At 44.0% G+C, this 27,783-nt stretch overlaps 1 protein-coding gene across 2 annotated transcripts in view; it reads left to right on the top strand.

The window, feature by feature from the left end:
* The window catches only part of IFT25 (intraflagellar transport 25), a 50,490-nt gene extending 35,242 nt beyond the window's left edge, over positions 1–15,248 (top strand). Inside the window, exon 6 of one of the 2 annotated variants that reach the window (XM_075556496.1) lies at positions 13,470–15,248. In XM_075556496.1, the coding sequence (XP_075412611.1) occupies positions 13,470–13,616 (147 nt within the window). In that variant the 3' untranslated portion in view covers positions 13,617–15,248. The remainder of the gene's footprint in view (positions 1–13,469) is intronic. The other variant, XM_075556489.1, reaches the window with a different exon arrangement.
* The last annotated feature ends 12,535 nt before the right edge of the window (positions 15,249–27,783 follow it).

The raw sequence follows: 27,783 nt of genomic DNA, 5'->3' as shown, positions 1-27,783 counted from the left end.
GGTCGGGGAGAGGTTGTGGGGGATGGGGCAGGCTCCCAATCCAGTTCCCCACCCACTCCACCCCGCATTCCCACCCCAAGTCCTAGCAGCTTGACCAGGCAACCCAGCTTCAAGAAAGCTCTTGGTGCCCGGTGAACCGCAGACACCTGACATGCACCCTCCCCACAACCAATATGCCCAAATTGAAGGTCAGCTCTGCTGAAGGGTGGTGAAGGAGGAGCCAAAGAGGAGATCAGAAAAGTTGTCAGTGAAAACTGCCCCTCTAGGAGTGGAGACGAAGCCATCAAAGTCAGCAGGAAAGGATATATCTTCGGACAAAAAAGTGCCAGCAAAAGGGACCAAGGGGAAAGCAGGCTGAAGTAACTAACCTAGGAACTAAAGATCTGCCAGAAAAGGAGAGACAAAAAGCAAGGACAGTCCAGCCTCTGATGAAGCAGGAGGAAAAGCAGTAAAGCCTGCTGATTGTTTATCGACCGTGTTTTATCAGGGAGCCCTTTCAGCTCCCTTCTTGTACAATTCAGAGGAGTATTTTTTAGCAACTTTTTATAAATGCAGGTTTTTTTATAGCTCTGGAAACATTACAAAGGCTCACTTCACCCCATTTTTTTTTAAGTGTAAATGTTTTTCTGAAGACATGAAATCACTTAACAGTTGTTTCTTTTTTGGTACAACCAGAAAATGGTGGGATGTTGACTTTTTTCACAATATTTGACTGTCTTGGGTGGCAATATAACATTCCATGGCATGGGGAGAAGTTTTTGTATCCCTAAATACAAAACATACTTAATGGCAATTGGTAGTCACTATCATGCATTTGTATGACTTAAACATTTAAAATTTTGTGTTCATGTTGTTTTTAAACAGGATTGTGTGTGAAAACCATCTGTCATCCTGGTTTTCTTGCTAGAACTGTGTGCATTCTGTAACACCTTTGGTCATGGTAATCCAGTTTTCCTGATAACTTTGTCATGTACTGTGAAGAGTTTAGCATTGCGTGTATAGTGTGTGTAACATTAAATTGTGAATTACTGGGACTTAAGATGTAACAGCTTATCAACATTTGAAGATAATGGTACTTGATAACCTCTTTTAAAAAAATTGTCTCCAGGCCCATCAATAGACAATTGGACATCCCCTCACAGAAGGGTCACAAGGAAGGAGAGTCAGCCAGGGTGCAGTATAGCACCAACGAAAAACCCAACATTCCTCTAGTTCTTTGATGCTTCCTGGCCCCCCACTATCATGACCTAGTTCTACCGTACCAATCCAGCTAGACTGGAGCATGTGCATTGGTACAGATAAGAGCTCTCAACACCCAGAATCTGCGACAAATCAACCTCTCAAGAACACGATAGGAGTAGCAATATCATGAGGGTAGGGAGAAGGTGCAGGGAAAAGGGAAAGAAAAGGGGAACCTACCGCAATGATCAACATATTACTACCCTCCCCCTAGGGGGACAAACAGCAGAAACATGGGTGAAGGGAGACAATGGATGGTGTGAGACATGACAATAACAATTAGCCCTTGGAGTCAAGATGGCGTCCAGGTAGAATCACCTGTCTACTAGCACTCCTGCTGTTAGACCAGAAAATTAAGAGGTAAGGAGACAAATACTGGGAGGCTGGGTTCTAAAAATAGATTCATTGTACTAGGCCCTGGTTCAGACCACCCCCTTTGATTTTCACCCATGAAGTGATTCAAGAACTTGCTGAAACACTCAAGTTCACTGTGTCTGTCTCTGGACTCTGCTAACCCCTCGCCAGGTATAGCAGGATGGCGTCTGCCACCGCTTCCTGTGCCCTAGACTCGCAGTGAGCAGTAATTTCTGCAGGCTTAGGTCTAAAAGTGGTCATAATCCCAGGCTCACAGACTCTGAGAGCTAGCTACAAGACCTCACACCAGAGTTCCCCTCACCTGTACCTGTAGTCTAGCACTTTGTAATTCACTCTCCAGCCAGGAATGGAGTGACTGCATAGGCCATCCCAGTTACAGCAGTTAAAGTATCGCTGGGATATTTACCTCTAACATAGTTCAGTTCCCCAGAGCACAACCAAATAGAGCTGGGAGTGACACAAGAGTGCAGCCATGGGTGAATTCAGATCCAGTTGGCCATGAGCCCACTCTGCTAAGCTGGCGCCCTTTCTCTGAGGGACAACATGGCACAGCTCATATACCAGGGCACCCCACAAGCCCATGATAAAAAGGGAAAAAATTTTTTAAAGCACTTTCAATTCCAGGCTGTGGCCCTTTGCGTACCTTTGAATGTAAGCCTGAAGAACTATCAATTAGCATGACATTAACATAACAATGTAGCCAGAATGCTAATCTCTAAAGCATGGCCTAGGACAGTAGTTCTCAACTGTGGGTCCAGACCCCTTTGAGGGTCAAATGACCCTTTCACAGGGGTCACCTAAGACCATCAGAAAAATTATTTCTTATGGCTTTAGGAACCAAGACCTCTCCTATAGCCATCTCCAGGCAGGTGAGCCCACATACAGATATGCCCACATACAAATACCCGGTGTATGAAGACTGTTACCCATGCTATACATGCTTCAAAACAAATTTTCATTTATTTGTAATTAGAAATAAATATTTCACAATATATAATTACATAGTTTGTGGTGAATCACTTTGCTTTAATTATGTTCAATTTGTAACAATGAAAATACATCCTGCATATCAGATATTTACATTATGATTCATAACAGTAGCAAAAGTACAGTTATGAAGTAGCAATGAAAATAATTTTGTGGTTGGGGGGGTCATCACAGATAAGAAACTTACTAAAGGGTCACGGCATTAGGAAGGTTGAGAGAACCACTGACCTAGGATTTTAACAACAAACAGGAAAATCCAACAGGAGCTGATAGCCACAGCCCAAGGCAAAAACTGACTCACCAGTTTTGGGATCCACAGAGTGTCTTTAAAAGGTTGCAAATGGTGACCTGACAGTCCAGACCCATGCCCCAACCAGCTTGTGCGTAACTACAATTGCCTGCCTCAGACTCTGAGGCACCCACCACCACCACCACCACTAGCCTCTGAATCACCTAGGCACCCTGCCTACATAGCATTCCTACCTACCATCATAGTAGACCACAGGTACTCCTCAAAAATACTCTTACCAGTCACACAGAGAAAGAGTTCAGGGCCCCTTTGTCTCCCAGAAACATGGCTCCCAGTTCTTCCAAAATGACACACAAACAGCAAAATACCTCAACACCCTAAACAAGAAATCAAGAATAATAAAACACAACAGTGGAGAAAGTTGTAAACATAACGATGCTCATAGATGAATCAGACGTGGATCTGCCACAAAAAGAAATCTTCAGAATGCTTCTTGGAGTAATACAGGGTATGAGGGAAGCAATGCAGAATAAGGGCAAAATCATACAAGGGATGAACTCCATGATAGAGGGGATGAAGTCTACGTACCAAAGGGAAATACAAGAACTAATGGATGAGGTAACAGAAACAAAACACAAGATTATGAACCTCACCAACAGACTAGGAGAGGTGGAGAATCATACTAGCAATCTCGAGGACTATCAGGCAGACTTCCAAAAAAATGGGAAAAACAAGATAATCGAAGAGGCAGAAAAAATAGTGATAACTCACTCAATGGCCTGAACTCACTCATTAAAAGACAAAAGTTAGCAGACTGACTCAGAAAACATAACCCATCAATCTGTTGCCTGCAAGAGACACATCTTAAGCTCACAGACAAAAACTGACTAAGAATAAAAGGCTGGCAAAAAGTATACCAGGCAAATAAACAGGGGTTGCAATCCTAATCTCTGACAAAATTAACCTCAAGGTGCAAACCATGAGACAAGGAGGAGCACTATATAATACTCAAAAGATCAGCAGATCAGGAACCAGTGAGCATAATAAATACATACACATCTAACAAGAGACCCATAAAATTTGTCAAATTGTTATTCAAAAGATTAAAAAAGAAATCACAGATTCAACCATCATAGTAGGTGAGTCTAATGCACCACTCTCAGAGAAAAATAGATCACTGAAAAAGAAGCTCAACAAGGAGGCCACAGAGCTAAACATTACAATTAGGCAATTGGGCCTGTTAAGCATTTATAGAACTTTCCATTCAAATACAAAAAAGTTCACATTCTTTTCAAGTGCACATGGCTCATTTTAGAAAATGGACCACATGCTGGGACATAAGTGGAGCCTGAGTAAGTTCAAACACATAGAGATTACTCAGATATCCCTCTCAAATCAACATGCCATAAAACTGGATAGCAATAAAAGAGTGACCAGAAAAACAAGGGCAAACTATTGGAGGATGAACAACAATATTTTTGTGACATGAATGGGTACTGGACCAGATTAGAAAGGAAATTAGGAAATTTCTAGAAATTAATGAGAATGAAATTACAACGTACCAAAACCTATGGGATTCAGCAAAAGCCGTTATCAGAAGGCTCTTGATAGTATTAAATGCATGTATGAGAAAGGAAGGGAGAATTCTTTTTTTTTTTTAACATTTTATTAGGGGCTCATACAACTCTTATCACAATTCATACATATACATACATCAATTGTGTGTAAAGCACATCTATACATTCTTTTATTTTTTTAATTAATAAATCTTTTTGTTGGGGCTCATACAACTCTTATCACAATTCATAGATACATCAATTGAGCAAAGCACCCTTATACATTCGTTGCACTCGTCATTCTCAAAATTCACCTTCCACTTGGGTTCCTGGAATCAGCTCGGTTTCCCTTTTTTTCCCCTCCCCCCTTTCCCTTGGTCCCTTAATAGTTTATAAATAATTATTATATCTTATCTTACACTGCCAGGCGTCTCCCCTCACCTACCCTCCCATTGCCCATCTCCCAGAGAGGAAGTCACACATAGATCTCCAAGATCGGTTCTCCCTTTCTATACCCCCTTCCCTCCCGGTGTCGCCACTCCCACCGCTGGTGTTGAGGGGTTCATCCGTCCTAGATTCCCTGTGTCTCCAGATCCCTACTGCACCGCTGTACATCCTCTGGTATAACCAGGTCCTCAAGGTAGAATTGGGGTCATGATAATTGGGAGGGAGGAGGCGTTCAGGAACTAGAGAAAGATTTTGAGTTTCATTGTTGCTACACTGATCCCTGAGTGACTCGTCTTCTCCCCACTACCCCTCTGGACGGGATGTCCAGCTGTCTACACATGGGCATTGGGTCCCCATCACGCACTCCCCCTCATTCACGGTGATGTGATTTCCCCCCACCCCCCAACCCCGCCTTTGTTGTTTGAGACCTGGCCTCCTCTGCCCTTCACGATCACCCATGTTGGTGTGCTGCTTCCGTGTGGGCTTTGTTGCTTCTGGGCTAGATGGCCGCTTGTTTGCTTTCAAGCCTTTAAGTCCCTAGACGCTATATCTCTCAGTAGCCGGGCACCATCAGCCTTTTCACCACTCTTGCTTATGCACACCTTCGTCTTCAGCGATTATGTGAGGAAGGTGATCAAAAAATGATTAGTTTTGTTCCTTGGTGTCTGCTACATGGCCCATTCAACACCTTGTATTCGCTTAGGCCGTGTGCTTCTTCTCTGTGGGCTTTGTTGCTTCTGAGCTAGATGGCCGCTTGTTTGCCTTCAAGCCTTTAAGACCCCAGATGAAGCACGTCTATACATTCTTTGCCCTCATCATTTTCAAAGCATTTGCTCTCCACTTAAGCCCTTTGCATGAGATCCTCTTTTTTTCCCTCCCTCCCTATTTCCCCCTCCCTCATGAGCCCTTGATAAATTATAAATTATTATTTTGTCATATCTTTCCCTGTCCGACATCTCCCTCCACCCCCTTTTCTGTTGTCTGTTCCCCAGGGAGGAGGTCACATGTAGATCCTTGTAATCGGTTCCTTTTTTCCAACTCCCTCTCCCTCTACCCTCCCAGTATCGCCACTCACACCCCTGGTCCTGAAGGTATCATCCTCCCTGGACTCCCTGTGCCTCCAGCTCCTATCTGCACCAGTGTACATCCTCTGCTCTATCCAGACTTGCAAGGTAGAATTCGGATCATGATAGTTGGGGGAAGGGGGCAGGGAGGAGGAAGCATTAGGAACTGGAGGAAAGCTGTATTCTTCATTGGTGCTACATTGCACCCTGCCTGACTCATCTCCTACCCCAGAGCCCTCTGCAAGGGGATCTGCAGTGGCCAACAAATGGGCTTTGGGTCTCCACTCTGCACTTCCCCCTTCATTCACTCTGGTAAGATTGTTGTTTTGTTTTGTTTTGTTTTGTTCTGATGATGCCTTATACCTGCTCCCTTTGACACCTTGTGATCGCACAGGCTGGTGTGCTTCTTCCATGTGGGCTTTGTTGCTTCTGAGCTAGATGGCTGCTTGTTTACCTTCAAGCCTTTAAGACCCCAGATGCTTTCTCTTTTGATAGCTGGGCACCATCAGCTTTCTTTGCCACATTTGTTTATGCATCCATTTGTCTTCAGTGATCATATCCTGGAGGTGTGCACCCAATGATAGGATTTTTTTTCTTTGATGCCTGATAACTGATCCCTTCGGAACCACATGATCACACAGGCTGGTGTGTTTTTCCATGTGGGCTTTGTTGCTTCTGAGCTAGATGGACGCTTGTTTACCTTCAAGTCTTTAAGACCCCAGACGCAATATATTTTGATACCGGGCACCATCAGCTTTCTTCACCATATTTGCTTGTTCACCTGCTTTGTCTTCAGTGGATGTGTCAGGAGGGTGAGTGTCATAGAATGCCAATGTAATAGAAGAAAGTATTTTTGCATTGAGGGAGTACTTGAGTGGAAGCCCAATGTCCAGGAAGGGAGGCTTCTGTAATATGCTATCACAAAACTTCCAGCAACTAGAACAGAGTCAGCAGAACAACCCCTCCAATAGCAAAGGAAAAGAAATAATAAAAATCAGGCAAGAGTTAAATGAGTGGGAAGATAGGAGAACAATGCCAAAAACTAATGCACAAAAAACTATTTCTTTGAAAGGGTCAACAGAATTAACAGACAACTGGCAAGCCTAACCAAGTAAAGGAAGGAGCAAACATCAGTAATCAGGATGAGGGATGAAGCGGGAAATCACAACGGACCCCATTGAGAATAGAATAATGACAAAGTATTATGAAAGTCTGTACTCCAATAACTTCAACAATGTGGAAGACATGGACAAGTACTTGGAAAAATAATCCCTCCCTAGATTATTCCAGATAGAGGTCAAAAACCTCAACAGACACATACAGTATGAAAAGACAAAATAGATACAGTTATCAAGAAACTACCAATGAAAAAGTTTCCAGAACAAGTGGCTTCACAGGAGAATTCCTTTTTTAAAAAAAAAAATCATTTTATTAGGGGCTCATGCAACTCATCATAATCCATACATGCATCAATTGTGTAAAGCACTTTTGTACATTCATTGCCCTCATCATTCTCAAAACATTTGCTCTCCAATTAGCCCCTGGCATAATCTCCTCATTTTTCCCTCCCTCCCCACTCCCTCATGAACCCTTGATAATTAATTAATTATTATTATTTTTTAAAATCATTTTATTAGAACCTCATACAACTCTTATCACTATCCATACATACATCAATTGTGTAAAGCACATTTTGTACATTCATTGCCCTCATCATTCTCAAAACATTTGCTCTCCACTTAAGCCCCTAGCATCAGCTCCTCATTTTCCCCCCTCCCTCAAAAACCTGGATAATTTGTAAATTATTATTTTGACATATCTAACACTGTCCAACGTCTCCTTCAACCACTTTTCTGTTGTCTGTCCCCCAGGGAGGAAGTTATATGTAGATCCTTGTAATCGGTTACCCCTTTCCACCCCACTCTACCTCAACCTTCCCGATATCACCACTCTCACCACTGCTCCTGAAGGGATCATCTATCCTGGATTCCCTGTGTTTCCAATTCCTATCTGTACCAGTGTACATCCTCTGGTATAGCCAGATTTGTAAGGTAGAATTGGGATCATGATAGTGTTGGAGGAGGAAGCATTTAGGAACTAGAGGAAAGTTGTATGCTTCATTGTTGCTACACTGCACCCTGACTGGCTCATCTCCTCCCAGCGACCCTTCCATAAGGAGATATCCCAATTGCCTACATCTGGGCTTTGGGTCTCCACTCCTCATTCCCCCTTATTCACGATATGATTTTTTTTGTTCTGATGATGCCTGATACCTTCAACACCTCGTGATGGCACAAGCTGGTGTGCTTCTTCCGTGTGGGCTTTGTTGCTTCTGAGTTAGATGGCCGCTTGTTTACCTTCAAACCTTTAAGACTCCATACGCTATCTTTTGATAGCCGGTCACCATCAGCTTTCTTCACCACATTTGCTTATGCACCCGCTTTGTCTTCAGTGATTGTGTCCGGAAGGTGAGCATCATGGATTGCCAGTCTAATAGAACAAAGTATTCTTGCATTGAGGGAGTACTTGAGTAGAGGCTAAATGTCCATCTGCTACCTTAATACTAAACCTATACATATATGCACATAGATCTATTTCCACATCCTCATATATAAATATATTTGCATATGCACATACCTTTATTTAGACCTCTATAAATGCCCTTTGCCTCCTAGTTCTTTCCTCTATTTCCTTTGACTTTCCTCTTGTCCCACTATCATGTTCAGCTTTCATTTGGGTTTCAGTAATTCCTCTTGGTTACATTATCCTTGACAGCACCCTACCAGGCCTCCTACACCCTCCTCACCACCGATTTGGATCACTTGTTTTCCCTTGTCCCTGGGTTTGTTAATACCACTTCCTTTTCCCCCAGCTCCCTCCCTCTCTCTCGTGTCCTCCCAGAACTGTTGGTCCTGTTGTTTTCTCCTCCAGATTGTTCAATTGGCCTATCTTATTTAGACAGACCTGCAGAGATAATAACATGCACAAAAACAAGACAGGAAAACCAAGCAACAAAATAAAACAAAGCAACAACAATGAAAAGCCAATGACAAATAAAAACAAAAAACAAAACAAACACAACAACAAGTTCAAGGACTATTTGTTGTCCTTTAGGAGTGTTTTCCAGTCAAGTCTGATGGGCCACCAAGCCGTGGCCCCAAAGTCTATTTTTGGTATTCCCTGGATACTTCGTTGCTCTGTTCCCCTTGCTGTTCTGTTCCACACCCTTAATGTTTTGCCTTGGTGTGGTGGAATCAGATTGGGAAGAATTCCTAAACTGTGTCTCCAGGGTTGTCCCCTGTAGGGCTATGGGTCAGTGAGGGATGTCATGTCTCATAGCGGGGCTGGCCAAATGATCTTTTCTGTGGATTGGCTGTTCTGAGCAGGAATATCATCTTCAAAGCTTGGTGGGTTAGGATGTGCTCACTCTCTCTTCCAACCCCCTTCATTTGCTCCCGTGTGCTCTGATCAGACATGTCCCTCTCCTGGAGCTTCAGATTCAGTGGTGTACTCTGAAATAAATTCTTCTAGGGGGAGGGGGGAGGTGTCCACATAGTTGGGATTGAGGCCAGCTCCTCAGGCCTCTCCACTGGTTCCCTACTCCATGCCGGCATGTTACATTCACATCTTGGAAGTCTGGTTCCTCTTTCCCTGTGGAGATATAAACAATTCCCTCCCCTTAGGTGGATTAGTGCCCCTTTCCCCCCCCTACCCTTTTTTCTTTTTTCCTACCTCCCTATAAATTATTATTTTGTCATATCTTGCACTTTCCGACCTCTCCCTTCACCCACTTTTTTGTTGTTCATCCCCCAGGGATGAGGTTATATGTAGAGCCTTGAAATCAATCCCCCCTTTCCACCCCACCCTCCCTCCACCCTCCCGGTATCGCCACTCTCACCACTGGTCCTGAAGGGATTATCTGCCCTGGATTCCCTGCATTTCCAGTTCCTATCTGTACCAGTGTACATCCTCTGGTCTAGCTAGATTTGTAAGATAGAATTGGGATCATGATAGTGGAGGGTGGGGAGGGGGTGGGAGGGGCAGAAGTATTTAGGAACTAGAGGAAAAAGTATGTTTCATCATTGCTACACTGCACCCTGACTGGCTCATCTCCTCCCCATGATCCTTGTGTAAGGGGATGTCCAATTTCCTACAGATAGGCTTTGAGTCTCCACTAAATACTCACACCTCATTCACAATATGATTTTTTTGTTCTTCGATGCCTGATACCTGATCCCTTTGACACCTCGTGATCACACAGGCTGGTATACTTCTTCCATTTCACAGGAGAAGTCTACCAAGCATGAAAAGAGGACCTGACACTGATCCTCCACAAACTATTCCAGAGCACAGAAAAAGATGGAAAGCTCCCAAACTCATTAAACGAAGCCAGTATAACATTCATACCCCAACAGTGCAAGGATCCCACAGGGACAGAGTACTACAGACTGATATCTCTACTGAACATATATGGGAAAATCCTTAACAAAATATTGTCCAATAGAATACCAAAGTATATAAAACATATCACCCATCATGATCAGGTGGGATTCATTCCAGGGATGCAGGGATGGTTTAATATCTGAAAATCCATCGATATTATTCACCACATTGATAAGAAAAAGGATAAAAATCACAGAATATCCATAGATGCAGAAAAGGCATTTGACAACATCCAACACCCATTACTAATTGAGACAGTCAAGAAGAATGGAATCGAAGGAAAATCCCTCGTTAATGCAAGCTATCTACAACAAGCCAACAACCAACATCATAGTCAATGGAGAAAAGACAAAATCAATCCCACTGAAAGAGGGAACCAGACAAAGATGCCCTTTGTCCCCTCTTCTATTCAACATCGTATTGGGGGTCCTAACTAACAACATAAGGCAGTGGAAAGACATTAAAAGTATCCAACTGGGTGATGAGAAGGTGAAACTATCACTATTTGAAGAGAAAATGATTCTATACATTGAAAATCCCAAAAGTTCTACAACATGAGTACTGGCAGTGATACAGGAATATGGAAGAGTGGCAGGACACAAGATCAACCAACAAAAGTCAATTGGTTTGCTATATACATCAGACAAGACCGTGGAAGAGGAGATCAAGAAGGCAGTACCCTTCACAACAGCAAGAACAAATGGAAATGTCTAGGGGTATATTTAAAAACAACAAAAGAAGTCATATACAAGAAAACTATAGGTCCCTACTACAGGAAACCAAAAGCAACCTCCACAAATGGAAGAATATCCCATGCTCATGGATCGGAAGACTCAATATAGTAAAGATGTCAATCTTACCCAAGGCACTATAAGAGTTTAATGCTATCCCGATTCAAATACCTTCTTCAAAGAATTAGACAAACTGACCACCAATTTCATATGGAGACAGAAGAAGAACATAACTTGCAGAGGACTTCTCAAGGTCAAAGTCAGAAGGCTTGCTTAGCCACTGTGTTCAAAACAGCATGGTACTGGCATAATGACAGATACTCAGACCAAAGGAAAATAAGAGAAAACCCAGAAATAAAACCATCAACATATAGACAACTGATTTTTGACCAGGGCCTCAAAAATATATCAATGCCCTTTTTAACATGTGGTGCTGGAAACAAGGGAAATCCACATGTTCAAAAGTGAAACAAGGTGTTTACCTTACTCTATGTACAAGAACAAACTCAAGGTGGATCACAGACCTAGAAGTAAAACCCCAAACTATCAGGACCATCAACGAAGGAATCAGGACAAACCTAAGAACCTTGGCTCATGGAATACATAGGCCATCTGCAATAGGGAAGGGTACACACATCCAGGTGACCCTGAAATTGACAAGTGGGATATAGTAAAGATAAAGCACCTATGTGCGTCAAAAGGCTTCACCAAGAAAATAACCAAAGAACCCACAGACTGGGAGAGGATTTTTAGCAATGACACAACAAAGGGCTTATTACAAAAATATATAATACCATCCTACCCTGCAACAAAGAGGAAAACAGTTAACCCCTGAGGAAGTGGACACAAAACCTGAAAAGAAGTTTCACTAGGTAGGAGGCCCATATAACCAATGAATATATGAGAAAAAGTTCTTGATCATTAGCCATAAGAGAAATGCAAATTAAAACAACCATGAGATACCACCTAACACCCTTGAGGCTAGTCCAAATCAGAAAATCAGAGAGCAACAAATGTTGGAGGGGATGTGGCAAGATAGGAACTCTCCTCCATTGCTGGTGGTCATGTAGATACATTCAGCCTCTGTGGAAAGTGATCTGGTGATATTTAAAGCAAGTGGAAATTGAGCTGCCCTGTGACCCAGCTATCCCTCTATTGGGCATATCCCCAGAAGAGGTAAGAAATAGGCCATGGCCATTCATCTGCGCTCCAATGTTTATTGCAGCGCAATTCACAATCACAAAGAATTGGAAACAACCTAAATTTCCATCAATAGACGAGTGGATGAGAAAACTGTGGCACACACACAATGGAGTACTATGTATCACTAAAAAACACTGATGACCACATGAAGCGCATCATCTCATGGGAAGAGTTGGAGGAAATTATGCTAAGCAAAGTTAGCCAATCACAAAGGGACAAGTACAACATGAGTCCACTGAGGTAAGGATAAGCAGTACAGTAGGTACAGAAGAAAAGCCACTTATCTCACACTATATAGGTTGAGGTACAGGCAGTCGGACAGAGAACAGACCAAACCCATGGATATACGTGTTATACCAACACAAAGAAGGGGTATGGGGGAAGGTAGAGGGAGGAATCAGGGCAGGGGGAGATGATGGAATTGGGGAGCAGGGCACTAACCCACCTAGGAGGAGAGTATTGGTTATGTTTCCACAGAATTGGAAGTGTGCATGCAGATCCCACCATGGTGCACCAAACCTTGAAAGCAATATAACCCAAGGAATAATTCATGAAAAGAGTGGGCTACCAGGCTGGCCCCATTCGAAGCCAAACTGACCCCCTCCCTAGAAATATGTGTTACAGAGGACTACATTAAAGCTACAGGGTTGGGAGAGGGGCTGGCATGCCATGCCCACATGGAAGCAAACCAAGAAATAAAAAGAAAGGGAGAGTCTCAATCCCGTGTTGGCACACCAAGCCCAGGAAACAACGTCCCTGCACAGAGTTGCTAAGGCACAGAGGGGACTGTAGGGCTGACACCAGCTCAAGACATGATGACGCCCCCACCTCCCCGTGGAGCATACTGTAACAGAGGACAAAACAGGAGACATAGGGTGGGGAGTTAGTCTGGTCTGGACCCCCTATAGCAGGACTAACCAAGAAGGGAACATTAACAGATCAGCAATTGGAGCAACGCAAAGCCACAAAGCCCCCGAGGAGCCCCCCAAAATAGACTTCAGACTAGGAGAGTAGTTCCCAGACCTCCCCCAGGACCAGTGGGGAGCTAGACATAAAGGCCAGACCTGGAATGATATATGCTTTTTTGTTTGTTTTCCTAGTTATTATTATGTTTTTTCTTCTTTTTCTCTTTTTATTCAATCTTTTGTTCTCTTTTTTGTTTTGTCTCCATTAGGGTTGGTTTGCCTACCTACATAAGATAGGCCTGGGAAGCAAGCCTGAGAAGAAAGCAATGGGACTCACCGTTATGGAGGGACTTGGGGGGACGAAGGAGGCAGGAGAACCGAGTGCTGAGCAAACAACACCACAGATAGGGGAATAGCTAGGGAATTCAAATCAACAACGAGGAGTCTGTAGAGCTCTTGGGGGTGGTTGAGCAACAACAGTCTAGCTGAGAGGAAGTACTAAGAGGCAGAAGAAGAAGGGCAAGCGTGATGGTGGGACAGGATGAACGTAAAAGGAAACTGAGGACAATCCAGGAAGCAAAGCTATGGATAGAGATATAAACAGATGAGAGATATAAACATAGATGTGTATATAAGCAAATACACTAATTCATTAAAATAGAGGGGCTACATCTATTTATATGGCATACACTATATAGTGGGATGGACTTTGTGCCTCTGCTCAAGTCCTCTTTCAACACAAGAACACTTTGTTCTAACAACCTGCCACTCTGTGATGCTCATCTTCCCAGCATGATCACTGAAGACAAAATGGGCACATAAGCAAAAGTGGTGAAGAAAGCTGATGGTGTCCAGCTATCAAAAGATATAGCACCTGTAGTCTTAAAGGCTTGAAGTTAAATAAGCGGCCAGCTAGCAGAGAAGCAGCAAACATACATGGAGGATGCACACCAGCCTGTGCGATCCTGGGGAGAGGGGGTTGGTAGGACCAGGTAACAAGCATCAGAAGACCCAAAGCAAACAAATAAAACCCATATCATTGAGAACTAGGGGGATTGAAGCATAGACCCCAAACCCCTCCGTAGACAATGGGACATCCCCTCACAGAAGGGTCATAATGAAGGGATGAGTCAACCAGGGCGCAGTCTAACACTGATGAAACATACAATATTCTGCTGGTTCCTTGAGGCTTCCTCACACCCCATTATTATGACCCCAATCCTGCCTTTCACTGTGGGCTAGGCTGGAGCATGTGCACAGATAAGAACTCAGGACACACGGAATCCAGGAACAGGAATAGGAGTAGCAATTCCAGGAAGGTAGGGGGAAGGTGGAGAGAGGAGGGGAGGAAGGGAGTACCAATCGCAGAGATCAACACATAATCACACACACACACACACAACACACACAAACTCTCTTATCTGGGATCAACTTGCAAAGGGGTAGAGTCTAGCCTGTCAATCAGGTCGCAGCTTGATGACCTCATTTGGAGGCACCATGGAGATAAATAGCTCACTGGAGGCCAGGCACAGACTCTGCTTCGTCTTCCTGTTGACAAGACACATGGAACTATGCTGGAGGCCTGGAGCTGGAGGAGCCATGTGAAGCCCCCTGCCAGCGCTGAGATGCTTCCACTGCCACTGGATCCACAAGACCTTCTACCCACTGGCCTGTGATCTTCCTGTGTTCGGCATCATTGCATGTGTTGTGTGAGTCTGAAGAGGAATTTATAGATTGGTATCTACATAAGAGCTGATAGTGGACTTATGGACTTGATCTAGACTGGGCTGGGATGTTTTCTCAATATACAATTGCTTTTTTTATATAAACCTCTTTCAAATGCACATGAGTATCTATGAATTTGTTTCCCTAGTCTACCTGGACTAACACACACACACACACACACACACACACACACACACACACACTGCAGGGGGACGAACTACAGAAACCGTGAGGGAAGGGAGACAGCAGGTGGTATAAGATTGAACATAAACAATAATTTGTAGTATATCAAGGGGCATGAGGGTGGTGCGGGTGGAGGGAGGGGAAGAAGAGGAGCTGATATCAAGGGCTCAAGTAGAAAGAAAATGCTTTGAAAATGATGATGGCAACATATGCACACATGTGATTGATACAGTTGATGTATAGATTGCTTTAAGAGCTGTAAGAGCCCGTGGGACCAGACTTCAACCCAGTGTCGCAAGGTGTGAATGCAATATCCCGGCGTGGAGGAGGGAACCAGTGGAGAGGTCTGGGAGGCTGGCCCCAGCACCATAAATTAAGTGGATTCCTGCCCTTCCCCGAAAAGAATTTGTTCCAAAGGACATTGACTGTGCAGCTCCGGGAGATGGACATATCTGATCAGAGCACACGGGAGCAGATGAAGGGGCAGGAGGAGAGAGTGGACCACAGCCTGGCCCACCAGGCCGTGATGATGATGTTCCTGAGTAGAGCAGCCAGTCCACAGAGAGAACAACATGGCTGGCCCTACTATGAGACATGATGTCCCTCAGTGACTAAAGGCGATACAGGGGACAGCACCGGAGCCACAGTGTGGGAATTGCACCTGACCTGATCCCACCACACCGAGGCAAATCACTGGGGGAGTGCAGCGGAACAGCAAGGGAATGGAGTGGCAAGGTCCCCAGGGAATGCTGAAAGTGGACTTTGGGGCCAGGGCGTGGTGCCCCAACAGACTGGACTGGAAAACGCTCCTAAGGGCCAGCAAACGATCCCTGAACTAACTACAAGCTTTTCTCTTGTGAAAAAAAAAAAAAAAGAGCTGTAAGAGCCCACAATAAAATGATTTTTTAATTGCCTCCAAATTTACAATAATTGTATCTACGTGCCATTTTAGCATTTTGGTACATGCACTAAGAATTATGTACAAAATGTTCATGATGTCTCTGTACTGATCTCAAAACAACCAAGAAAATGCCAGCTGCCACTAACAGAAAATGAGAATGAACTCAATGGTCTTTCAGTTTGCCTGCTGACCTTAACCTCGAGGTCAGGACCCTGTAGTCATTAGCCCAATTCACCGAGTAGTCTTAAACTATTTTTTCCCTCTTACATTTGAATAAGTAAAGCATGTCTTTGAGCTTCTTAAGAACATCAAATGAAAACAGGAATTCAAAAGCTTAGATCACAACTTTGGGGGGCAGGGAGCTTATACCATTCAGTGTCTTCACGGAACTGAACATGTAGAAACAATCGGACTGAAGCATATTTTTCTGTGTATATTCTCAGCAACAACAAAGTAGTTTTTTTAAAGAATATGGAAGTCAATATAAAAGTGCTTCTGTTGGCCAAAGATTTAAACTGGGAAAAATACTCACTTGATTGAAACACATGTGATATATTTTTAAAATTAACTTATATTGATACAAAATGGGAGGGAGAGAAAAGAAAAATAAAAACTGGCAGAAAATACCTGATTGGGCTCCATGGAATATTAAGTAGTGTGGAGATTTTCCATTGCTAACACATCAAAGGGATCATAGAATTAGAAGACCACCACTAATTTAAGTGAAATGAAAAAGTGATGTAGGTAACAGTCGTTAGTGGATTAAACCTTAATTGAAAGTTTCGGGGCGGGGCGGCGGCGGCTTGCTTCACGTGGTAGATCAGGGCGTGATCACCTGCATCTATCAATTTACTCAATGTTAATGAACCAATGTATCAGCTTTTGCAGTGGAACGAACCTAATGACTAAAAGTAGTAAATGTATTTGCTCACAATTCTGAGTCTTCAGGCAGTGTTTCTCTTCTCTTAAAATTTGCCTGATCTCTTTGGTCAGCTGGGAGCTCAGCTAATGGTAGAAAATCCAGAATGACTTGACTCACATCTCTTCGGGTTTGCAGGCTGGCTGGTGTAGGTGGTCTCGGCTGGGACTATGCCTCTCTATCCCAAGTGGGCCCTCATCCTCCAGTTAGCCAGGCCAGGCTTCTTCAGGTGGTGGTCTCACAGCATTCTAAAAACTAAGCGCGAAAGCCCCAATGCGCAAGCACGTTTTGATTCTCTGCTTGCATCTTATTTGCTGTTAACCGGTTTGCCAAGGCAGGCCACATACCCAAGTCCAGAGTCAGGATGGGGGAGGTCCACCCACAGGTATGGATACAAGGAGACATAAACGAATGGGAGGTTATTAGACTACAATCTACGACAGCAAACACTCCTGATGCAATCCATTATATAAACACAGAGACCAGCCTATGAAGGACTCTTGCCGAAAGTGTGGAACCTGAATCTCATCCCACTTTAAGGTAAATTCCATGTTCGGGAAATTCAAGGACAAGAGAAGCAAGTTCAATGGCACCACGGGAGAGCAAATAGACTGAATGTTGCTGTTGTTAGATGCTGTTGTGTCGATGCTGACACATAGTGACCCTGTGAACAACAGAGCGAAACGCTGCCCGACCCTGTGCCATGCTCACAATTGTTCTCATGTCAGCCATTGTTGCAGCCCCTGTGTTGATCCATCTTGCCAAGGGTCTTCCTCTTTCAGACTCTAGTCAGCATGAATGCACCTCACTGAAATGTCCAGCTCTGTACCTTTCCGGCACAAGGTAAAAAGATAACTGCTCACCCATTTTTGTTTGGGCAGGGCATGGGACTGGTTTTGGCCAATGATGGAGAGTAATTGAATTCTAGGGTGAGAATTGAGTTCCCTGCGTAAGACCCTTCAGAGCTCCTTTCTCCCCTTGTTCCCATGGCATTGATGTTCCACCTGGTCGCTGCTTCCTCACTCTGGGCCTAAGGGTGAGTATGGCGACAGGGAACAAAGCTCCTGGTGAATCTGAGATGGACCTGTACAGGAGGAAGAAAGAAAGCTGCCTAATTTTAACCCAATGAAATTTTGAAGTTTCCTGTTTTTTGTTACTTGACTTATCCTGATTGGTATGAAGACACATCTAAAATGTGATTCCATCTAAGAACAGTGGTTCTCGACCTTCCTAATGCTGCAACCTTATAATGCAGTTCCTCATATTGTCGTGTTCCCAACCATAAAATTATTTTCATTGCTACTTCATAACTATGATTTTGTTACTGTTATGAATCATCATGTAAATATCTGATCTGCAGGATGTATTTTCATTGTTACAAATTGAACATAATGAAAGCATAGTAATTAATCACAAAACAATGTATAGTTATATATCGTGAAATAATTATTTCTAATTACAAACAAATGAATTTTGTATTGAAGCATGGTGTAGCATGGGAAACAGTCTTAATATAACAACAGTAAACTACATTGCTACATCTTGCAACAATATGCATAAAAAGCCAATGTCAGTATGAAGGTTGAGATAGCTTCTTTCTCACTAGATCAGAAATTCTCGGGCAGTCTTTGCAAGAGCACAACGAAGATCATCTTCCACAACAAGTCTACTTCTGTATTTAGACTTGATAACCAACAAGCTGGAAAACACTGTTTCACAAAGATATGGTGTTGGAAATGGAAGAAGAAGATGCAACACAGTCGCAGACAGAACAGGATGTGACTGCAAACACTTTATCCAGAATTTTGTAACTGGCGTTGTAGAGAAATCAGTTCTCACTGAATCGCTGTTGATAAGTTCAATGGACTCTTGTGCTGTCCCAGGAACATCTTCAACTTTGTGAATGGGCTTCTGGCAAGTGCAAATGAGGTGTCAGGTAGATTTGGAAAGTATGATGAAATTTTGTCTGCAAGCATGTGCAAGTGTTCTTTCACAGAAATTATCATCGTAATCCTTTCATCTGGTTCAATGTCATGTTCCTCAAAGAAAGATAAGGTAGGAAAAGTGTAAATGTTATGCTCATCCAATTTTTTTTTCCCCAAAGCTGAAGTTTCATTTAGAATGATTGCATCTTTTCAGACAAATCGAGTCAGGTTGCATTTGGTCCTTGCAGTGATAAATTTAACTCATTCAAGAAGACAAAGATGGCAACCAAGTAAGCGATTTTCTGCAGTTCACTTTTATCGCTGAAAAGTACTTCGAACTGCGGTCTTACTTTCGGATTAAAAAATGGTTTGAGTTCATCACGAAGCTCGAAAACAAGTTTTAAAACTTTTCCTCTTGACAACCATCTCACTTCAGTGTGAAATAGCAGAGCATTATTCAGCACATCCAACTCATTGCACAGTTGGGAAAACAGTCGACTGTTTAAAGTGCTCGCCTTTACAAGATTGACAGAACTTATGACGTTTCATTACATCTTGTAAATCTTGTGGCAAGATCTTTTTTTTCATGGAGAGGGATTATTTTATTTATTTTGTTTTAATCGTCTTATTAGGGACTCATACAACTCTTATCACAATCCATACATACATCAATTGTGTAAAGCACATCTGTACATTCATTGCCCTCATCTTTCTCAAAACATTTGCTCTGCACTTAAGCCCTTGGCATCGGATCCTCATATTTTCCCCTCCTTCCCCGCTCCCCCCTCCCTCATGAGCCCTTGATAATTTATAAATTATTATTTTGTCATATTTTGCCCTGTCTGACGTCTCCCTTCACTCACTTTTCTGTTGTTCATCCCCCAGGGAGGAAGTCACATGTAGATCCTTGTAATCGGTTCCCTCTTTCCAACCCACTCTCCCTCTACCCTCCCAGTATTGCCACTCAAACCCCGGTCTTGAAGGGATCATCCGTCCTGGATTCCCTGTGTTTCCAGCTCATGTCTGCACCAGTGCATATCCTCTTGTCTAGCCATACTTGCGAGGTAGAATTTGGATCATGATAGTGGGGGTGGTGGTTGTGAAGCATTTAGGAACTAGAGGAAAGTTATATTTTTCATTGGTGCTATATCGCACCTTGACTGGCTCGCCTCCTCCCCTGGACCCCCCTGCAAGGGGATGTCCAGTGGCCGACAAATGGGCTTTGGGTCTCCACTCTGCACTCCCCCCTCATTCACTATGGTAAGATTTTTTGGTTCTGAGGATGCTTTATACCTGATCCCTTCGACACCTCGTGGCAGCATCTTTGTTGTTAATATTTTCCAATAAATCATATAATGAATTCCGATGACTTTTGGTGACTCATTCAGGACCAAACGTTGAAATCCAGATCAAAATCCTAGCATAGCTGGAGCACCATCTGTGCAAACACCACAAACCTTTTCCCAAGAGATCTTATGTTCTTTCAGAAATGAACCAACTGTGTCAAATACATCATGTGCAGAAGTTGTCGTTCCAAGAGGTTTGCAAAAAAGAAACTCATCTTTAAAGTCACCATCATTAATATACCTCACGTAAACCAGTCACTGTGAACAGTTTGCAACATCTGTAGATTCATCAAGCTGGATGCTGAATATTGGAAGTGGAACAGATTTAATTCCTGGATTACCTGATCAAGAACATCAGCAGATATGTCATCTGTTCTTCTGCGGACAGTGTCATTAGATAAGGAAATTGCGCTCAATTTTGTAACAAATTTGTCTCCGATCATAACTCGAACAATGTCTTTGGCTGCTAGCAACAGTAAATCCTCAGCAATGGTGTGAGATATAGTTCTGGCGATTCTGAGTGCCACCAAATATGAAGCTTCAACGGCTGCTCTGTTTTGTTTGTGGTACTTGCCACCAGTGTCAAGTCTGACTTTCTTGGGTCCATCAGCTTTGCTTCTAAAACAGTGGGTATCCATGTAAACAAAACTCGGGTGCTTGTAATCAACATGGCGTCTTAGTTTGTACAGCTTCATAGATTCGGCTGATAGAACTTCACGACAAATAACGCATTGAGGTTTCTTTATTCCTGCTGTAATTATTGAGGTACAACCACACTGTAAAAAATCCTCACTATATTTTCTTTTCTTAAGATTATTCCCTACATGATCCATTGTCATGGAATGGTTTGCTAATGAAAATAATATATAACAATAGCTTTAATAATACAAAAGATGATATATGGCAGAATTCATTCAATACCGTTCATTAAAGTTTCCTATGATTTACATTCTCTGTTGTTTTTCTTACATACCTGTTACTCTCACAAGGGGACAGTATTCACATTACCACAGCTGAATATAAAAAGACCCATCAGCATTCAGATTAAGTTCACATGGTACAAATTTTTTACAGTAGTTGATGATTTTACAGTACATGATTTTACATTTGCCCAGTAATTATAATTCCTGAAGTGTCATTTTACCTCCAATATTGCTGCTTTCTACATAGTAGCTGCTTTCAACATAGCAGCTGCTTTCTACACAGTTGCTGCTCTCTACACATGTGTGACTGGTCCGCATAAGTACATTATGGCGCCAACCCTGTCACATACACCTGCATTTGTACAGGGTGTATGTGATGGTGTTGGTAGTCGTATGTGGGTATATCTGCATGTGGGCGGACCTGTCTGGAGACAGATAGAGGAGCGGTGTCTTGATTCCTAAGACCATCAGATATATGTGTTTTCCAATGGTCTTAGGCAACCCCTGTGAAAGGGTCGTTCAACCCCCAAAGGGGTCACAACTCACAGGTTGAGAACTGCTGTCTTACAAGATAGGTAACCTGACTTTCTCAAGTAAGTGGCATAGAAATATTAATGAATTAGTTGACCAGTTAATTAAGGAAGGGAAGTAGGGAGCATTGTAGATTCAAACAAATGTGAGCCTCAACAACTATGTGCCTTGTGTAAATCCTCTTTCCATGCAAATTAGAAAAAGACAACCCCAAATACATTTCTAAGATGATTAAGGATATTTGCTTATGGACGGATCTTATTTATTTTGTTAGGTGTGATTGGTGGCATTAAGCTTATGTATTAAAAATGCCCAACTCTTGGTAGCGATGTATTTGGAACTATGTAGGGTAAAATGATACAATATCTGTAATTTGCTTTTAAATATTTATGCAAAGTTGTTTGTTTTTTTTAAGGAAAACATGCTTGAAGCAAATGTAATGATGTTTTGGATCTGGGAGGTGACTATGTGGGGGCTCATTAGACTTTTCTCTCAACTTTTATTAATTTTTATATAATAGAGAAATAAAAATACTGCTTCAGAGGCTTCCTTGTGCACAAATCCTGGTCTGCCCTTCAGATGATTTCCTGAGAGCAGATTTCCAGAAGGGAGTTAGTCAAAGTTAGGACTCAGTCAAGGTAAGACCCTTGGTGCTTGTAGATACACCGCTTAAGAAGATTTGTTGCCTAAATGCACACCTGGAAGGGCAGGCTTTAGGCGGTGGAAGGTAGTAGGAAAGGTGCTTCTGGAACCTGCAGTCAAAGATGTGAGGTGAGTCTTCATAAAACACACACATGGGGGGGGGGGGGGATGAGGAACTGAGTCTGGCCCAATGCAGAACAAGACTAAACCTCTGCATGACAACCCGACCACAGAAGGTCTTCAACACTTTCAGACTCTTTCTTGTGACATCGGAGCCATTTAAGGCTTTTGAGAAGGAAGTGACGTAGGCACGTGTGTGTTCGTGTTCAATACAGTGAAAGGCTGAGGTGTTTCTTTTTGCCAGGTTCCTGAATTGAAATGTCAACAGTGTTTCGCACGTTAGAGACGCCAAGCTAAGGCTTACCGAGAGTTGGCAGGATCTGCAGAGGTTAACTGCGTGATCTCTTCAGCACAAGCTAGTGATTTATCTCTAAGTCTATCCCCCCCACAGCCCCCCACCGTTTCTGGCTTCTTTGGATAAAGAGAACCAGTGATGAGCGTAGTGCTTATAAAGCCACGCTAGAGATGACACTGGAAACCAATCGCCTTTCACCTTCACTGTGCTTGGCTTTCTGCGCGGGTTTCACCTTGTCCAGCCACACCAGGCTTCATGCAGTGGGTATAGTGATTCATGGCCGAACCCCTTCATCTTTGAGAAGCCTCAGCTGACCTTTGCTGACAGCCATCACGCCTAGCTGTGTGATTTAGGCCTTTACACGTGTGGCTTCCACCTTCCCAGAGAGCTTTCGCCTCCGCTTTCTATGCAGTCAACTTGCTCATTTGCTTCAGGTTTTTACCTGAAATTTCCTCGGAGAGGCTTTCCGTGGCCTGCTTCTCTAACCTCCAGTGCCTCCCACACTTCACAGCACACATTCTCCCCTCCTCTCCTCCTCTCCTCCCCTGTTTCATTTTTTCCACTTTGTTCTTGAGCTAAGCAATCGAGACAACCACCTGGTGCCCAGGGGGCAGGCATACCCTCCCCAAACCAAAACTAAACTCTGCCATTGAGTCGATTCATTCACAGTGATTCCGTAGGACAGAATGGTCCCTGTGGGTTTCCAAGACTGTTACTCTTCACAGGAGCAGAAAGCTTCAATTTTCTCCCGAGGAATGGCTGGTGACTTCAAATGACTACTCAACCCCTAATCCACCATGACACCTGGGCTCCCAGGTGTTTCTAAGTGAAATAGCTCCTGTCAACTTACATCTGCTGAGAAGGGGGCATCCTGAGCCATTAATACGGTGACCAGATTTTAACATTGGTAAAGTGGAACACTACTGATAAAATTCATATCCTGGCAAAATAGCCACATGGCAGCCAAAAACCGTGTACCCTAGCTTGTTGTGCATTCTTTCCAAAAATCGGGACTTTTTAAAAATGCCACGGGACATGGGAAAAATTGTTAAAAATCAGAACTGTCCCGCCAAAAGCGGGACGTCTGGTCACCACACACTAGTAGCCAACACTCAAAGCAGCTGACAGATGCGTGCACTGGCGTGGTGAAGGCATCTGGACAGAGTGCCGGCAGCATCCACTAGAGCAGTGGTTTTCAAAGTGTGGTCCCTGGAAGAGCAGCATCAGTCTCATCTGAGAACCTGTCAGAAATGCAAATTCCCTGGCCCAACCCCAGATCTAGGGAAGCTCTATGGGTGGGGTTCAAGAAACCTTGCAAGGAATTTTGATGGGTGCCAAAGTTTGAGAGCCACTAATATTGGGATCATTGCTTGTCTGTCAGTTTGTCATACTGTGGTGGATTGTTTGTTACTATAATGTCAGAAGCTATAGTTCAAATGCCAGCCGGGTCACCAAAGTGCATTGAAAGCACAAGGCAAAAACAAAACCCCAGGAATTGATGGGCTACCAATTTAAATGTTTCAACTAAAGTTGATGAAGTACTGAAAGCACTCAATGTAAAGAAGACAACAATCATTACAATTGGACAAAAGATTGAAATTGTCAAGGATTTCATCCTGCTAGGATCCACAATCAATGCCCATGGAAGCAGCAGTCAAGAGATCAAATGACTCAGCATTAGGTAACTCTGCTGCACAAGACATCCTTAGAGTACTGAAAAAGCAAGGGTGTTACTGAGGACGAAGGTGCGCCTGGGCCAAGCCAGAGTATTCTCAATGGCCTCATTTACACGTGAAAACGGACACTGAATAACAAAGGTCAAAGAATGATTGTGCTGGAGAAAAACACCATCTGAAGCACTGTCACTGCATCTGTGCAGAAGCTACCCAGCCATCACACTGAGGTTGACACTGAAGTTCCTACAGTGCGCAGTCACCTGTAATCACCAGTCATAAGTGGAGAAAAATGGTTTCTCCCCTCTCACCACGCTCTCATCTTCTGCAGGTGCTTTGCAGAAAGCAGCTCACTGGGAGAGCGTGGGAAATGAACTTCTCAAGGGTCCAGGCCCTGGACTACAGAGGTGAATATGAGACACTGGGAGCAGGTCATCTAACCCAGGATATGATCCGTTGTAGAAAATTCAAAAAAGGTCAGGATCAGGGGAGGGAACTTGAGAAACACCACATACAAAACAAAATAGAAAAGAATGGAGATTTAGAAGTGGGTTTTACAAGAAGAGAGATACAAGATACCCATAACGGAAGTTCCTGTGTGAGAGAATAGAACAAATGGTATAGAAAACGTTCCTGAAAAGTGATGAAATCATAGCACCAAAGAGGGCGGTTAGATCCCAGGCAAACGTAATGCCCAACACTGGAATATCAACGCTGGAATATGTCTTTGTGAAGGCGCTGAACTGAAAGCATGCAGCAGGTCTCCGGGCAGAATAGCAGCCGTTCAGTTGCCTGGTGGACTCATTGAGGCTGGCTCGGCTTCTCCGCTCTTCCCTGCCAGGACAGTGGAACAACGTCCTCAGGGCTGCGAGGCTGGAGAACCCAAACTTCAGCCAAGTGCCCTCCAGTCAGAAAAAACAATGACTTTGACAGTCTCAAGAATGCAAAACTGCAGAGGACATTGAGAGTCTCAAGTGATTTTATGTAAAATTGCCCAGAATGGAGGATAGACGCAGGGCCTCCGCAGAGTCAGGTACCACAGAGGCAGCGCCCTCTGGGAACCGGGGAACTAGAGGACCCACCTTTGCTCCCAGGCAGAAAGACGCCACGTGGCGGCTGGTTTCCTTCAAATCCACGGATGTTCTGAATGCAGACAATGTGGTGGCACACTGTTTACCAAGGTGCTGTCCCTGACCAGGACTTCGCAATGTTTGGCAAGCAAAATGGATTCGTTCTTGGTTGCCGGAGCCAAAGGAGCCGTCATCCTAGAGAAGAGCCTCTTCTGGATTCCCAGTGACAGTTGAACCCCACCTCCTGCGACCCCCTGCCCATGCACTTTCCTTCCCAGTGCCCAGGCCCTTTCCTCCACTTGAGATGCCCCAGCTCCCACCCCTAAACATGGCATCCCTGGGCATCCTTGACGTCCAGGCCCGCGAGCCACCCCCTTCCTACAGCCTTGGCAGCTCCCCTAACTCAGAGGAGTGACTCTCTCTTCTCGGCCCACCCTTGAGTGTTGAGTCTTGACCTCCACTCTAACACATCACGATTCCACGTGGATTTATGGCCATCACTCGGCCCACCTGACGCCCCGGTGGAAACTGCTGGAGGACAAGAGTTGCACTTGCCCGCCTGGCGCCACTCAGCACCCAGAAGGGCGGCGTTGCTGGGCTCGGATGTGAGGCACTCACTTGAAGAGACTTGAAGGAGGCAGCGCCAGGCCTGTCCTCTCATTCTGAAAGCTCGGTTATCATGAGCTGTTGAGCAGCACGGGATTTGGAGGACCCTCTGAGACGTGGCTCAGCAGAATATTGCCCTGCGTGTTATGTCCTTCCGTGAAACTTAAGTTTCTGGGGGTGGAGTACCCGATAAGTAAGGCAAACACAGGATACAGGTGGTTAAGAACAAGTGAGCCTGTGCTTTCCTTGCTTACCGGGCGCTCCGTCCCCATCAGGGTTTGCAAGTCTGAAAGAAGCTTTGGTGAGGCAGTGAGGTGCTGTGGAGTTTGGAGAGAAACAGATGTCGGCTCACCTAAGAGCATATCTTCTTGTAGGGGTTGGAAGTTTACATTAGTTCCCCATGAAGTCAGGTATGTTTATCTCAACTGTTCCAAGACACTGGGTCCAGTTTCCACATGGTGGCCCCGGCCTCCTGATTGCCATTTTGCTTGCCCCGTCTCCACTGAAGGCGCTTGCCTCCTCCCTGCTGGCCTTCTCTGCCTGGCTGCTGGGTAAACGTGGAGTATTTGGTCTCCCATAGTTGATCCAAGGACATCACTCACGATGATGCCGTTTATTTTATAGCCCTATCTATTGTTTGCCTGAAAGTTGACCTTGGATGTGATTTTGATTCTAGGTATCTTTGGAAGATAGTCTCACAGGTTCCTTTAGGCTGTCAATCTGGTGAGCCTGGTCTGTTGTTTTTTTTTAATTAATTTAATTTAATTTAATGAGTGTTGTTCTACATTGTCTCCCGTTCTAACGAGGGCCTTTATTTGTACCCTTGGTCAAAGGGTCAGTACTGGTAGCTGGGCACCATCGAGTTCTTCTGTCTCAGGTTAGAAGAGGCCTAGGGTCTTTGATATGGTGACAAATATGTTCACTACAGGTGACTAAGTAAACGCAAGTAAGTCTGTGTTGATCTCACTGGGTAACCTAACACTGATTTAACACTTAGGTAGAGCTTGCTTAGCTGTGCTTTATTTAGTTACAAGCTACTCAGTCCCAGCATAACCTCACAAACTCATGCCAGTACTGTGAGTTGCTTTGGCCACTTGATGCCTTTTTATTCAGTCCTTCCTCTGTCCCGCCCTCCTTCCCTCCTCTGTCCCAACCCCAAGGAGAGGGACCCAGGAAGGCAGCTGTGGAGTAAAACTGTTCATAACTAAAGCCAACCCTCCCCTGGAATTTTCCACGAGTCACACACAGTTCTATGTTTCCTCATGAACTCTTCTGCAAGCTCGGCACTCGTGACGTGTTTAAACGATCGGGACACCGAGGCAACTTCAGCACAGCCACACGGAGCCGAGGCCGCATTCTGGGCTGAGAGTCAGAGATGGGCTGGAATCCCAACTAGTGTGCATTACTTAGCCTCTTTAAACCCATTGTCCTCATCTGTAAGATGGGAATAACGGTCTTCTCTTTGGAAGCAGAGAAATGAAAGGAGATAGCATGCCTGAAATCACTCGTACCTAGTTAATGTCTATTTTATAAAGAGTAAATACTATTAACGTTGCAGAAACCTAGGCAGCATCCAGGACACAGTATTTTACATGTTGGGAAAAAATGTCTATCAAGTCCATTCTACATCGGATGTTTCAATGTCAGTTTGATCTCATTGTGGAAAATTATTTCCTCCCCAGCAGGAGTTCACAGGCTAACCACCTTTGACTTATAGTACATAG

Source organism: Tenrec ecaudatus, chromosome 1 (assembly GCF_050624435.1).
Source record: "Tenrec ecaudatus isolate mTenEca1 chromosome 1, mTenEca1.hap1, whole genome shotgun sequence".
Lineage (NCBI taxonomy): Eukaryota > Metazoa > Chordata > Mammalia > Afrosoricida > Tenrecidae > Tenrec > Tenrec ecaudatus.
Note: the sequence above shows the minus strand (reverse complement) of the source record. Positions and strands in the feature narration are given on the sequence as shown.